This window comes from Cryptomeria japonica, chromosome 6, assembly GCF_030272615.1.
Source record: "Cryptomeria japonica chromosome 6, Sugi_1.0, whole genome shotgun sequence".
NCBI classification, from domain to species: domain Eukaryota; kingdom Viridiplantae; phylum Streptophyta; class Pinopsida; order Cupressales; family Cupressaceae; genus Cryptomeria; species Cryptomeria japonica.
In genome coordinates, this window is record NC_081410.1 from 543732846 (window position 1) to 543749808 (window position 16963).

General features: G+C 40.0%; 1 protein-coding gene across 1 annotated transcript; it reads left to right on the forward strand.

Moving 5' to 3' along the window:
- The first annotated feature begins 1235 nt into the window (after window positions 1–1235).
- LOC131073015 (L-type lectin-domain containing receptor kinase IX.1-like) lies at window positions 1236–3695 on the forward strand. The gene has a single exon (XM_058009355.2). The coding sequence runs from the start codon at window positions 1318–1320 to the stop codon at window positions 3463–3465; it is 2148 nt and encodes a 715-aa protein (XP_057865338.2). The 5' UTR covers window positions 1236–1317; the 3' UTR covers window positions 3466–3695.
- Window positions 3696–16963: the final 13268 nt, after the last annotated feature.

The window sequence follows — 16963 nt, forward strand, 5'->3', positions numbered from 1 at the left end:
TTTATTTAATTTAGAGAAAAATTATAACTAAAATTTTGATCATGAATTTGTTAATTTGGTAGGAGAGGTGTCAAGTTGCAATTAAAACTAAAATTTTGATAGAGGTAGCAATTAAAATTGAAATAATATAGGATCTACACCTGTCACTGGAAGGGACAGATTTAATTTATAACTCAAAGAAAAATTTACTAGAAGTGACAAATTTAATTTAAAACTATGTGAGTCAAACATTGATGGAATAAATCAATGCAAAACAATGTGTAGAAGCATATATTTTCTTAAAGTGGATCTGTAAAATTCATTCATGTATAAAAGTCAAATTATTTTGGCTAATCAAATAGTAATAAAATATTTTTCTAATTTAAAAGTTAAAAAAATATGTTTATAAACTATAAAAATTCAATATAATATTAAAACAGAAAAAATATTAAATTGTAATTGATTTAAATTTTTTTTTTAATAACCAATTAACTATGAAAGTGGAAATTCATTACCGGCCAGTACTAATAAGGATTATAGTATGTGAAAGGATCAAGGCTAACTAAAATTCCCTTGACAAAATGTGTTGCGTAACGCCCAAGAATGTACGAGGAAATGAAGATGTTATCTATTCACACCAAAGTGACAGGAGGAAGGTGTGAATGGGCGTAGTGGGGGACGCTGTTTCTGACTTGGACTAGACTAAATCACAAATGACTTGGGCACGCATATCGTTCTCTTTCAAAAAATCCATTTAAGCTGCTGCGCTCCCCACATTCAGCGAAAATTTCGGGTGCGTTGGACCATGACAACAAAGCAATAGCATGCGAAAACCATTACACCGACAGCCTACTACGTAGACTTGGGGACTTTTTGTGGGCAAGTCTTTAAACATTTGACTGTATTTATTAATAAATTGAAATTTAAAATCATAGAAAAAGTTAAATAGATAATATTTTTTATATAGAGTTTTGGCTTTATTTATATCAAATCAATACATATTAAAACATTTTAAAACAACTCAGTAGACTATCAAGAAAACAATAATTTATTTAATCAATATTTTTTTTTTGGATAAATAGAACTTACCATCAATATATTAAAAGTACACTATTCACAACAGAAAAAGAGGTTGGAGGCTAAAAAATCAATCCATTAGATTAATCAATCAACTTTAATAACATGTCAAGAATCAAATTAACTTTAGTTTATTTTGTTTTAAACTTTTAATTAAAAATATTATGTGCAGTCTTATACTCAGGCTTTACAATATTCAGAGTGCCATTGCCTTTGCTGAGACAGTAAAGGCGGGGGTATACATTCTTAGATTTTAAGAGGATGATTATGTTGAAAAGTCTGGTTCGTGCTCTGATAATCCTGCTTCTAATTCTAGTCTGTAGTTCGTATGCAGAGCAGTCAAATGGGAATAGCACTAATTTTTCCTTTGCATACTTCAGCCGGAACAACAGCCGGCAGCTGATATATATGGGGAACGCTTCCTTTTCGCCTGCCGATGGTCATATCGATCTCACACCAGATCCATACGGCACAATGAACATTTCTTCAAACGAAACGGCTACAACTATGGCATTGCAGAACTGCATCGGAAGGGTTCTGTACCGCCAGCAGCTTACCATGTGGCCGGCGAGTTTCACTACCGTCTTCACCATCTTTGTGAAAAACATCACAACCAACGGCACGGGTACGCAAAAGAATTATAATGGCGACGGTATTGCCTTCGTCATAGTTCCGAATAACAAAAGTTTTTTAGCAAAGAGCTATGGGGGATTCCTCGGCCTCTTCGACCCCTCCACAAACGGAAACTCGACCAGGCAGCTAGGCATCGAGTTCGACACATTTCAGAATGAATTCGATCCGGACAACAATCATGTGGGCATCGACATCCAGGGCATCAAATCCAACGTAACAGCCAACATGGAAAACCACGGGATGGATATCAAGGCCGGGCGAGCTATACAAGTGCGGGTCGACTACGATGGGTGGGCTAAATCCCTGCAAATCTATGCACGCTATGCAAACAATACTTCAGGCTATGCGAGCATTCTGAACCACACGCTGGAGCTCGAGAACACTGTTCCAAGATCGGCGTATGTGGGATTTTCTGCGGCAACAGGGAATTCATACGAGATACATAGAATTCTCGACTGGAATTTCAGTTCCGTGATGCTACCGGAGTCTTCTCTGAATTTTCCTCCGGTGGGAACGGGAACGCCCGGAGGATTGCGCCGCTGGGTCAAAATCGGCATCTTGATGGGCTCCATTGCAGTCGGATTAGTTGTGGTGGGATTAGTCGGGTTCGTGGTTTGGAGAATGAGAAAGAAAAAGCAGCCTACTTTAACTCTTGGCCGAGGAAGCTTCAGCGGGGAACTGGCAATTATGCAAAACGCGCCTCACCGGTACTCCTACAAGCAACTTGTAGCCGCCACCGACAATTTCAGCGAAGCGGAACTTTTGGGAACCGGCGGGTTCGGGAGCGTCTACAGAGGAAACCTTAACGCCGGACGCAACGAACAGGTAAATTTGGTGGCGGTGAAGAAAGTCTCCGCCGGTTCAAGACAGGGGGAAAGGGAGTTTATCTCAGAAATAATCAGCATCGGTCGCCTACGCCACCGGCACCTGGTGAAGCTTCACGGGTGGTGCCACGAGCGCGATGAGCTTCTCCTGGTCTATGAATACATGCCCAACGGAAGCCTGGACAAATTTCTCTATGACAGAACTGGGGAAACAACCTTGAATTGGCCACGGCGCCACAGGATTTTGTGCGGCCTTGCCTCGGCTCTACTGTACCTGCACGAAGAATGGGAGCAGAGGGTCGTTCACCGGGACGTGAAGCCCAGCAATGTGATGCTCGACGGCGAATTCAACGCCCGATTGGGAGACTTCGGGCTGGCCCGGCTTGTCGAGCACGACGATTCTAATCCGGCTGTGACGACCAGGTTGGCGGGTACACCCGGGTACATGGCACCCGAGTGCAGCTACACTGGCAAGGCCACCGCAGAGTCCGATGTGTTCAGTTTTGGGATTGTTCTGTTGGAAGTGGCCACGGGTAGGCGCGTCGTGGAGCGGGGGATTGTATTGGCTGAACGTAATTTGGCGGAGTGGGTTTGGGGGCTTTATAGCCAGGATAGACTTTTGCAGTGTGTGGATCCCAAGTTGGAAGGGTCTGATTATGATGAAGAGCAGATACGAAGGGTGTTGATCTTGGGGCTCGCATGCTCGCATCCCGATCCACAGTTACGCCCTACCGTCAGGCAAGCAATTCAAGTGCTTATAAACCCTAGTGAAGAGCTGCCGCAGCTGCCTTCCACCAGGCCAATGGCAATCTACGTTGTCTTGCCACCGGCAGGAGCAGGGTTTTCTTTGTCCACCTCGTCTTCGATTATGGGTGGAGGTGCCGCATCGTCTAGTCTAATGGCCGAAACTAGCGTAGGATCCATTACTACTTCGATAACTAAGGGTAGGTAGATATGCACGGTCGCCTTACTATACTGGTTTCCTTTACTTTCCTCTTTTCCTAATCATGTCGGTTTATGCTGAACATGCATCTTAGCTTCCTTCTCAAACATATGTATCTCAGGATTCAGTAATTTTAATATGTAAATCTTATGAACAGTGAGCAATTCATAAAAATTCTAAAAATTCACTTTTAAAGAAGCAGTCACAATTTTAGTCTCACGTTAAATGATGTTTTTATAAAAGAGAGACTATAAAATTGATATTTCTCACCTAAAATAACTAGATGAACATTTTAAAGATCTTCGAACGTTAAATACGTTCATATTTGTATTTGTGGAGCTATTTGCTAGTTTTTCAGTAAGTAAATATTTTTTCGTACTAAAAATATATTATTTTTTAATCATTTTATGCATAGTCTTATCTAGTTTTTAGGATGCACCAATGTATCGATGATAGTGTATGAGAATAGCTTATGCATTGGTGTATCTTTGGAGTTGAATAGCCATTTTCCATATCTACAATTGATAATCAATTATTTTTTGTATTTAATTTTAAAAATATTTTGTAAAATTAATTTGTAATATATTTTCAATTTCTTTGATTGATTTATTGGAATAACTATTGTAACTTGAATACTTATTATGATTGTGAGTTGTTTAATTTGAAGGTTTAAAATTTGATATGAATTTTTAATTTTATTGTAACTAATAAGATTATGTGAAAGAAATTTATTTATTCAAGAGTCAAACAATGAAATACTAGTATGACAAGATTGTACAACTTGTTGCTATGCAAATTATTTCAATATAATTATTTTGACTATGTTTGTTTATACAAAAACATATATGACACATTTTCCAAAATATAAATTTATTACATATAATTAATTAATAATTCACTATAGGATGGAAGCTTAGCCTTATGACAAGTGTCACAAAAGTGGAGGATTGAAAAATGACACGTGGCATGGGGAAGAGGGCAAGGTGTGAGCACATATGGGGAAGCACGCGAGTTTCACAAGTGGAAGAAAATTAGAAAGTGTAAGAGTAAAGAAATCAAGGAGATTGACATGCAGTTGAAAAAGGAAAGTGTAGAGTAGTTGCACATGTGTGAGCAATTAATGAAAGGGTTGGTGGACGGATGATGGTGACGAATGATGGTGACCCATGCATGCTAGCATGTGTTAGCATTGAAGAGGGTGTCACATGACAACAAGTTTGGGGATTTGGTTTAATTTTAATAGAGATTAGTTAGGAATTAATTAATTAATTAATTAGTGTAGTCACATAAATCTGTCCACTTAATTAAATGAATACTTAGTATTTATTTGATTATTTAACCATCAATTAATAATTAATTAAATTAATATTTAATTAATTCATCTTAACCCCATTCTCCTATTAATTAAATAAATTATTCAATTTATTTGATTTAATTCACTTAACCAAATTCATACCATTAATTAAATAAATAAATCATATTTATTTAATTAAATCTTCTCTCACATTTAAATAAATTAATATTTATTTAAATCCCCCAAAATCCCACCTCTCACATTTAAATAAATTAACATTTATTTAAAATCACCTTTATCCTCTACCCACTTGCATTTTCCTACAAATGCAAGTTGCACAATTATTTTAAATAAATAATTTATTTAAATCACCTTTATCCTCCACCCACTTGTATTTTCCTACAAAAGCAAGTTGCACAACTATTTTAAATAAATTATTTATTTAAAATCCTATTTATCCTCACCCACTTGAAACCTTTAATGGTTTCCCTTAAAGTAGTCAAACTTGATGGCTTTAAAGTCTTCAAACTTGATGGCTTCCTTCTATAGTCTTCTTAAGACTTTAATGGTTTTCCTTAAAGTCTTCAAGCCTTTAATGGTTTCCCTCAAAGTCTTCAAGCATTTTAAATGCTTTATCTTCATTTTTCTCATTTAAATAAATTAATATTTATTTGAATATTTATCCAAATGCAAATTACACCATTTAATTGAAATAAATGATTTTATTTTAATTGAAAATACCAAAATTTCTCCCACTTGCATTTTCCTACAAAATCCACTTGTATGCCTAAACTCCTTCTAGATTCTTCTAAACCCTTCCTAATTAGCCTAATCCATCCCCTAAATATTGTCACATTCCTAAGCAAATTGGAGTCACTTCTCAAAGACTCCAAAGTCTTTGAAAAGCAATTAATGCTTTGTGTGTTCAACAAATTAACCCTCAAAGTCTTGGATAACCTTTGAAAGCTTCCAACCTTCAACCACTAAATGGCTCAAAGTCTTTGATAACCATTGAAGGCTTTCAACCTTCAACCACTTAATCCCCAAAGTCTCCAATAACCATTAATGGTTACCTCAAACCCTCCCACATGGTTAAAACATTTGTTTTGACTCAACCTCTACCCAACCCAAAGGTCTCATCAAGCCTTTAATGCTTTGACCATGATTATCTCTTAATCATTTGCACAAAGGTTTATCCTTGCATTAACTCTTAATCCAGTGGGTAATCCTAATTTAGGCTTGACCCTTACCTTCTAGATAACCATGAAGTCTTCTCAGTCCTTTAATGCCTCCAACCTCTTCTCTCAACCCAATCCTATGTTGACACTTGTCACCATTTTATTGGTGCCAATTGTGCACATGGATCCCCAACTTTCAAACTTGGCCCTTGATTAAACCACTCAATCTTAACCCTTCATTTCCCTATTTCTTCTATAAATAGAACCCTTCTCCTCAAGCAAAAGAGGAAGCATTTAGAGTATTGTTGTTATACTGGCATTAGCATAGAGCTTTTTCATAGCATCACTATCTACTCTTGCATAGTATTTGCTTATCATATTCAACCATCTTGAATCTCCATATGGCATCCATGGCTAGTGCTAAAAGCTGAGAGCTACACTCATTTGGGACTTGGAGAGGAGAGGAACAAGGGAGGAGCAACTATGAGCATCTTGATTAGCTATTTCATTCTATGTTTATATGCTTTCTATTTCATGCTTAATATCTCTCTTGATATGCCTGTTTAGGATAATCTTTTGTTGCTAACACTAATGTTTGTTTCTTGTGCTCTTGTGTGTGTTGCCATCAAACAGATTTTCTAATCCTTTTTGCAGAGCATCATTTGGTGAACCCGACGTGAATCCAAACACCAAAAGGATCATTTTTTTTTTTTTTAACCAATAACATGTTTGAATGTTGAAAATGTCACACAGGTTGCGATTTTGACACTGTTTTGGTGCGTTTGGCATTATTTTGGCGCTATTCCCCCTGTTTCAGTGTTTTTCTCTTCTCTGTCTTTCCCTTTCTTTTAATACGTTTGTGTTAAATAGTGCCTCTGTTCAAACGCAGACTAGCGCTATTGTAACAAAACGTTGTACAAATCACTTTGTAACCAAAAAAAAAAAAAAAATTTAGGCTTGTAGAAGCCCACCAAATAGGCGGATTTTACTAACTATTTTTCTCTTTTGTGCAGATTTAAATTAGATTAAAGAGTAGATTTATATTTTTTTTACTAACTTGTTTTTGAAGTTGGTTTTAAAAATGAATTCACTTTTTATTTTGGTTTAAAATTAACTTCACATTTCAAATTTGGGCTTTTGAAAAAGAATCACACATTTGTTTGGGGCTATTAAAAAGAATTTCATTGTTCAAAGGTAAAAAGAACCACAAACTTATACAAAAACAACTTTATTTTTTTTGCAAGTTAGAAAACAAACTTCGTTTTGGTGCTTAAAATCAACAAGGCAAATTTTATTTCTTGCATCAAGATAAAACTCACAATCCACACTTCCATTTTTGGTGCAAATAAAATTCACAATCAACTTGTCTCATTTTCAAAGCAATTTTACTTCATGCAAACGTGTTTTTCATTAAGTTGACCAGGATTTTCAAATTCTAGTTTACTCAAACAATTGCCTTTGAAAATTAAAAAGAACACCATGATTGTTGGAGCAACATCTCCAAATAGTTAGATCACATTGCAATGATAGATTAAAAAGAACAAGTGTTTTTCGTGCTTGGCACACTTGTGCAAAGAGTTGGTCGAGTGGTCCTACCTCTAACACACACTATCCTCTCCCTTGGCTCTCGTGGTCCTAGGTGCAAGAGAAAGGTGTTAGTAACACTCACATTTTATCTTTTTAAGAGAGGCCTGCCAAGGGATCGATACTCTTGGGAACGACCTCGAGCGGTAAATCCTTCGAGCCGCTATAGAAATCAGGTGAGAGCGAAAGCTGTAGCCTTGGGTATAGCTGTTCCTACAGTGTAACTGGCCGAAAGGACAAATGGGCCCCACCACCAGTTACAAGGCTCTTAAGTGAGTCACTGCAGAATGAACTTATGTCCAAAAACATCGAACATGACTAAACACCTTTAAGTAGTAGCCCACCCGTTCTATTGATTGAGGATATTTGAGGTATAATTTAGTGCAAGAGCATAGATGGTTTTGCTCCCAAGATACTCACCATACATATTTCCTTGAGTAGAAACATAGCTTTTTGAAAGGTCACTTGTGGCTTGATAAAAGTGGTGACTCCCCCATCATAGGGATCATCTATTTGTTATGCTCGTGCAAGACTTAGTATATCACATCCTTACCTGCCACGGCGGGATTGATAAGGTATGTAGTACCAAAGTCGAAGAAATATCAAGATGTGGGCTAAATTTATCACAACTGGCCATTTGACCTTAGGGATAAAGAGTGTTTGAAGTGTGTTCGTTTTACAGACCTAGTGCAAATTGAGCCGACTTCAGGCTTTGGAATTACACCTTAAAATAAATCTAAAGGAAGGGTCAAAAACAAGTCCAAGGATTGGGTTGATCTAGACCCATACTCATTTGTGCCTTTTGAGGCAACATTCTTGTGTTTGTGTGCTTGCTTTGTTTTCTTGTCAAAGAAAAATCAGAAAATCAATCCCAAAAACAAAGTATTCATCCAACATCTGTCAACACAACCAAAAACATCAAAAACAAGGTACAAACAAACAAAGAATCAAAAATTTATGACCATTCTTCACATCTTGCGAAAGAAGAAGTGTCATCAGAATATCACCTTGAAAAGGAGACCACTAAGCTCAAAGGCTTTAATCAAAAGGAGGAAATTCTTCTATATCAATCGACAAATCTTTGTCTCCCATAGAGTCTTTCTACATCGCATGCGTCTATACCTTCAAGGTAAAACAAACGAGTTTGATTCAGAATCATTGAACCACAGAGCTTTTATGCAATATAGAGCTCTGAGTTATCACAAAAATCAAGGAGGAAAGATTAATCCCAATTTCTTCCCAAACATCTGTATCACCTACAACATAGCTCGAGAAGTGCCACCAACGTCTGAAAGGGAAGAAGAAGAGTTTGTCCCATTTGTGACACAAAGTTTTTATTGAAAGTTGAAAACATTTTCATCCATCATCCCACTCATACATTATCACTTCATCATCAATCCATCCCAAAATTCTCAAAGCATTAAGAGGTTCTTGTCCCAAGTCTCTTTTAGATATTGCTTGAAATCAAACACATCACATCACTTTTTAGATTGTTTCTACATCTAGGATAAGCTCATCCTAAGAGACACATCTACGCAGGTTAAAACTAGTTCATGAGTGAATCCTCTCATTGCTAGGTAGTTAAATCTGTAACACATCTCAGATTTCTCTGCACCTTATCACATCAAAACTTATCAAAACAAGCAAGCAATTCAAAGAAGGAATTTCGGTTACATCTATCTCAAAGTGCTAGAGATCTACATACAAACACAAATCACCAACCATCAATCTTTCATTTCATCAACAACTCATCATCATCTTCAATCAACTTCAAAACCAAACTTGCAAACAAAATGGCTCAAACCCGATCACGATCAAGGCAACAAGAAATAGAAATTGAGGAAGAAGAGGACAATCTCAATGAATTTCAAGAAGCACTTGGAGGAAATGTAAATGATGAAAACCCAAGTACTCCTACTCCGTCAACAATCGAAAGGGTTCAGCATAACCCTCATTTTAACAGATTATTTGATGAAATACTAAGGAGCAATGCGGATGCTCACTTCTTAAGACTTGCTCAAGAAGGAGCCAAACTCCCCTCAGACTTTGATCTTGCCCAATTAAGACAAGCATCAGAAAGACAAAGTCACCATGAGGAGGAAAGGCGTAGAGATCCCATCAGATATAACATTCCTCGAGGTAACCCACCACCTCCTCCTCCAAATGAAATAGAGATGTTGCGGCAACAAGTCGAGAATCTCGCCCAACAACTTCATAGTGGTGTTAAGACCAATCAATTCTCACTTAACGACATCTGTCCCTATCCTTTTGATAGGAATCTTTATATGCCACCCTTTCCACGCGGGTTCGAAACACCCAAATTTGAAAAATATAGAGGAAAGGGGGATCCCCGTGATCATGTCCGAGAATTTCATTCCGCTTGTCTTGAAGTGGCTTATGAGGACACATACCTAATGCGCCTTTTTCCCCAAAGCTTGGGAGGAACCACCACATCATGGTTTTCCCGACTACCAGGTGGCATTAGAACATTTGAGGAACTCATCCAGAAGTTCCTATCTCATTACTCTCATAACATTGAACGCGACATCACCATGGCTGATCTATGCAACACCAAACAAAAACCAGGGGAATTATTCTCAGTATTCCTGCAACGATGGCGCCAAATGTCTAGCAGACGTGCTCTTCAGTTACCTGAACGAGAACTAGTGGAAATTTTCATTTCCAACTTAAACGAAGAAATGGAATTTCACCTGGATGTCAAAGATACAGACTCCTTTAACGATATGATCACCAAGGGTATAAAATGTGAAAGGGCACTCATCAAGAAAGGGCTCATCAAAATCTTTAATGAACCAAAAGATGGTCCTCGCCCGCGCTTCAATAGTGACAAACCAAACTTCTGGAACAAGAATAAAAATATCGTCAACGATGGGGTTGTGGATGCTCGGACTGTCCAAAATGCACAACCTGTGGTTCGGTTTGCAGGACAAAATCCTCCACCTCAAAATAACACAAATGTTCCTCTTAATCAAGGTCGCATCACATCTCATGATGAACCAAGACCTCGTCCACAAAAACAAAAACGCACATACACTCCCTTAGGGGAACCCATTGAAACAGTGTTGCGACAACTCCTCTCTCAAAATTTGGTCACTCTACCTAAGCTATCAAACTATGAGCCTCAAGTCAAACCAGCATGGTGGAAAGATACTGAACACTGTGAGTTCCATCAAGGAAGAGGACACAAGACAAGTAATTGTCACCGATTGAAAGATCTCATTCAGGATCTTATTGACCGAGGAGAAATTGAAATTGAAGGGCATGACCCAAAAACAACCAATAATGATCATCAGATGTTCAAGAATCCACTTCCATCGCAAGATCAAAGGGGTCCTTCGACGTCCAGGCGAGGCACCGATACCACTGACTATACGCAGGCTGCGTATAATTACACTGTAAATCACCTGTATGATGCCAGTGAACAAATTGCAACCATAACCTTCAAAAATCCCACCTCAAATTGCAATGTTGTTACGCGTCGCGGCAAAGTTACCATCAAGGCAGCTCCACAAGGCACCACCTCCATCCCAAAGCAGTACAATCTTGTGGAACAATTAGACAAAACCCCTGCGCTCATATCCATTTTAGAACTATTGCACCTATCACCATCTCATAAAACTATCTTGGATCAAGCACTCCAAGAAGCGTCAGTCCCTGCAAACCTGAACACGGACCAATTTCAAGCCATGGTTGGAAATCTAAAGTCATCACCTTGTCTCACTTTTTCTGAAAGTGACAACTCTTCTTTCCAACAACCTCATAATGCTTCGCTACACATTGAAGGCTTTGTCAACCAACACAGGATCAAGCGAGTCTTGATTGATAATGGAGCAGGCCTAAACATTTGTACACTACAGTTGGTCACAGCATTGGGATATGCAATAGAATCAGTGGATCCTCGCAAGAAGATCACCATCAAGGCCTATGATGATGCAGAGCGTTCATCCAAAGGAGCTGTGGTACTACCAATCCGAGTGGGCCCTGTGGTAAAGCATATCATTTGTCAGGTTCTGGACCTTCCTCTGCCATATAATCTATTATTAGGGAGACCTTGGATACATGCCATGCAAGCTGTTCCATCTACCTACCATCAATGTATCAAGTTCCCACATAATGGTGCAGAGATCACAATCCTGGGTGATGCAAATCCCTTTGCATTTTGCCATAATATCAGCCATCAACCAGAGATTACTGTTCCTAATAATAGGGAAGCCATTTCCTCCACATCATATGTAAATCCCGCCTTTCTTGCCAGTTCAAACACCCCTATACCCAAGCAAGAAAAGCTTAAGATGAAAATCGCAGAGGAAGGTCCTGGAGAATACAACTTGAGTCAGCTCTTTTGTGTGGGACAAATGCCTACTTCTCCTAGAACACATGGTAAACCACAGCAGTTACTCCAGCAACGACTAATCACGCCAGCATGCACCTTAACGCCTTTCATTCTTGGAAAGAGTCAAGAGGAAGAGACACAAGATGAGGACCTGGCGGATTGGATCTATAAAGATCCCATCACCACTGACAAACCGCAAGTTACACTTCCTACGGAACAATATGGCAAAGGCCTCCTCATTATGCAAAGAATGGGATATGATGGTCAGAGTGCTTTGGGATACTGCAAACAAGGACGACACGAACCTCTACTACCAGAATTCAAGCCCAAAGGTAATACAGGCCTAGGCTTTGAAAAAGAGATCCTTCCTAAACTCAGATTCAAAGGAAAACCCAGCAAACCATTTTGCCCACCTATTGCAAAGAGGACACCTTTCATAATCAAAGCACCATCAAACACTATCCCCACTGCCCCATCGAGGCTCACAAACCCACCGCAACCATCATCAGTGCCAAACATACCACCAATCGCACCAGTAATCCCCTCAATAACACCAATAGCAGCAGCAACTGTATCAGAATCCGCAGCAGCATCTATGGCCCCAGCAGTTCCAACAGAAGCCACTCAGTCAACACTGCCGATACTTCCAGTGACAAATCCTTTAAACCCCATCACGGTTCCTGCAGCACCGATCACTACAAGGATACATAAACCAATCACACCTGCCGTGTTTAACTCCAAAGACATCCCAGTATGGTATAGCAATCGGATGCTGGAGAGTGATTCAGAGACCGACTCACATGAGTGGGAATTCGATTCAGTGCAACTTAACACTTCAGATGAGGAAGACACATCACCACCTCCACCCCGCAAAGACATCCCTGTTTACGGAGAAGCACAGATAAAGACCACTTGGGTACCTGAGCTGGAAACATCTTCCACAGACCCTACGTCTCATCCTACGCCTGATTCTGACAGGGAGAGTACCATCAACGACCTTCACCACACTGTCTTAACCCTCACTGATACATCTCCTGCACTTAACTTAATCGATGAAGTATTGCCCATTATCCACCCTGAACTCATTGAATGGAACCAACCAAATCCCCCATGTCTTGACCTCTTCCAAAACGATGAGGCTATCATTGACTTTTTGGAATTAAGGGATAATCTACCAAGCGGGGATCACAAAGCTGGATTCGCCATTGAACTTAATAGCGCAGCATACTTCGGGGCGGATGCCAAACCCTTCAGCTGCAAAAATATAACATTAAAACATGGATCTTCCAGTGAAAACCACACTGTGGCACTGTTTGATCCAACAAAAGTAAAAAGAAAGAGCGTATCCAACGGTGAAAACCTCTCTGAGGCACTTGAGGATGAAGGGTTTGACATTCTCCCTGCTAGTACACAACAGGAACGATCAACGATTCTTATCGAGGAAACCAAAGAATACAATGTGGGGACTCCTGAAAATCCTCATATCATACATCTGGCATCTCTTCTCACTCCAGAGGAACAGCCTCAATTTATAGAGTTCTTCCAACAGCGTCAGATCAACTTTGCATGGTCATATGCAGACATGCCTGGGCTTGATCCTGATTTAGTCATGCATCATCTCACAGTAGCAAAAGGAGCCAAACCTGTCAAGCAGAAGCTTCGTAAGATGCATCCTCAGATTGCCGTGCTAGTCAAAACAGAACTCAAGAAACTCCTGGATGTTGGTTTCATTAGACCAATTGATTATGCAGAATGGATCTCCAATATTGTGCCAGTTGGCAAACCAAAAGGGGGCATCCGCATTTGTACAGACTTCAGAGATCTAAATAAAGCATGTCCTAAGGATGACTTCCCTCTACCAAATATTGACATCATAGTGGATTTGACAGCAGGACATGCCATGCTTTCACTCATGGATGGCTTTTCAGGATACAATCAAATAAAGATCGCACCAGAGGACCAACATAAGACAGCCTTCACATGTCCATGGGGCACATACTGCTGGAATGTAATGCCTTTTGGTCTAAAGAATGCAGGAGCGACCTATCAAAGAGCAATGACCACCATCTTCCATGACATGATGCATACTAAGATGGAAGATTATGTGGATGATTTACTAGCAAAATCACTCACAAGAGAAGGACATCTCCATATCTTAGAACAAATCTTTGATAGACTGGAACAATATCATGTTCGACTCAACCCAAAGAAATGTGTCTTTGGAGTAACCTCCGGGAAGCTTCTAGGATACATTGTCTCAAGCAAAGGTATTGAGGTCGATCCAGCAAAGGTAAAAGCTATCATGGACATGCCACCTCCAAGGAATATCAGTCAGCTAAGGACACTACAAGGACGACTTCAATCTATCCGCAGATTCATTGCACAATTGGCTGATAAGTGTCACCCATTCACACACCTGCTACACAAGAACATCCGCTTTCAGTGGGATGACAGATGCCAGCAAGCATTTCAGGCGCTTAAAGACTATCTCATGAATCCACCATTGCTGATGCCACCAGATCCAAGTAGACCATTATTGCTCTATATCTCAGCAACAAGTACAACATTGGGTGTACTACTGGCACAACATAATGCAGAAGGAAAAGAGTGTGCTATTTACTACATCTCTCGCACACTGGTGGGCTATGAACTCAATTACACACCTATTGAGCGAGCTTGCCTAGCAGTAATCCTGGCAGCCACTAAATTGCGGCACTATCTATTAACACACAAGGTACAACTCATTGCAAAGATTGATCCACTCAAGTATTTACTCAGCAAAGCAGCATTGACAGGCCGCTTGGCCAAATGGGTGATGATTCTAAGTGAATTTGACATTGAGTATGTGGACCGTAAAGCTATCAAAGGGCAGGTCATTGCAGATCAGTTGGCCGATGCACCACTCATAGGCGATCATCCCCTCATTTCCAATTTTCCAGATGAAGAGATATTCATGATCACAGAAGCACAGCCATGGAAACTATATTTTGATGGTTCATACACTAGGCATGGCTCGGGGGCAGGCATTCTGTTTATCACACCTCAAGGTGATAGCATCCCGAAGTCTTACAGGCTCACATTTCCATGCACAAACAACATAGCAGAGTATGAGGCTTTGATCACAGGACTCAGGCTAGCCATACAATGGAAATTAAAAGAACTACAAGTATATGGTGACTCACAACTAGTCATTCGACAAGCAACAGATGAATATCAAACCAAGGATGATAAACTCATGCCATATAAGCAAATGGTGGACAATTTAAAAACATCATTTGCTACTATCACTTTTGAGCAGATACCAAGAGATCAGAATCGAGCTGCTGACGCCATGGCTACCATCGCATCTCTACTAGATCTTCCACAGAATTCAACACGCTACGAGTTCTTGGTAGAACAACTTTGGATCCCCGCTTATGATATCCCCGAATCTGAAATGATATGTTGCCTTGTTGGTTCTGAATCCCCATGGTACGGTGAGTTCTACACCTATCTTCGCGATCACACCCTTCCTCCCAACCAATCAAATAACCAACGTAAAACCTTCATTCGCCAAACTGCTCGATATACCATTATTGCCGAAACCCTATACCGACGTAGTCTTGATGGTACTCTCCTTCGATGTCTGGAACAAGATGAGATAACAAAGGCTTTGGAAGAGGTACATGAAGGAATTTGCGGGACTCACTCAAGTGGTCCGTCACTAGCCAAGAAACTCATGCGAGCTGGATACTATTGGCCATCTATGGAAAAGGATTCCTACTACTTTGTCAGGAAATGCAAGAAATGTCAAGTTCATGGCGACCTGATACATGCACCAGCTCAAGAACTGCAACCAATCACAACACCATGGCCTTTTTGTCAATGGGGTCTTGATCTTGTGGGTAAAATCCATCCATCTTCATCCAATGGCCATAAATTCATTATTACCGCCACCGAATATTTCACCAAGTGGATCGAAGCTGTTCCACTTACCCAAGTCACCGGCAAGCAGATCGCCTCATTCATCCTCAATTACATCATCTGCCGGTATGGTGTGCCCATGTCCATTGTCACAGATAATGGTCTTCCTTTCAAAAATCAGGATGTCCATGAGCTTTGTGAGAAATTTCATATCCAACACCGCTTTTCCACTCCCTATTACCCACAAGGCAATGGTCAGGCCGAAGCATCCAATAAAAACATATTGAGGATCCTAAAGAAGACAGTCAATGATGCCGGCCGTGATTGGCATGTTCAATTGAATCCAGCGCTATGGGCATATCGAACTAGCATTCGAACCCCTACAGGTGCAACTCCTTATTCATTGGTCTATGGTGCTGAAGCTATCTTACCTATTGAGGTCGAGATACCATCCTTACGAGTTTCCTTGCATAATCTCATCGATGATGAAGCCTACAGAGTATCCCGTCTTCAGGACTTAGAGTTACTTGATGAGAAGCGACAAGCTGCATACAATCACCTCAAAGCCTATCAGCAGCGCATGAGTAGAAGCTACAATCACCGAGTTAGATCTCGTACATTTGAGGTAGGTGATCTTGTTCTTCGAGAAAATCCTCGCAACCAACCAAACAGAGAACATCAAGGCAAGTTTGAATCAAACTGGTTGGGCCCATATGTTGTCACTGCTGTATTCGGGTCCGGGGCATATCAGTTGGCTACATCAAACGGAGAACCGCTCGCAGATCCAATCAATAGCATGCACCTCAAACGGTTTTATACCTAAGGTGTACAAGGCATCAGGCTCCCCTGCATATCAGAAAATACCAAAAACATTCAGAAAAATGTCCTAAAGAAAATACCAAAAACATTCAGAAAAATGTCCTAAAGAAAATACAAAAACATTCAAAAAAGTAAAGAAAAATCATGCATCCAAACGGTGAACAACCACTCCGGTGGCACCTTGGGTAAGAACGATGGTGAAAACCTGGCAAACAGGCGCCACTCGTAAAGGCTATGGCTCCATTATCTTTCAGACTTGTGGCGATCACATCTACTTCATACATACATCCATCCATCCATCAACCATGGCTTGTTATTCCTCTGCAATTATGATAGTACTCCATACATCTTGCATCCCGCTTTTTCATAGTCATG

Bases quoted from the DNA above. Each gene is read 5' to 3' on its own strand.
- LOC131073015 (XM_058009355.2), top strand. From the start codon at position 1,318: ATGATTATGTTGAAAAGTCTGGTTCGTGCTCTGATAATCCTGCTTCTA.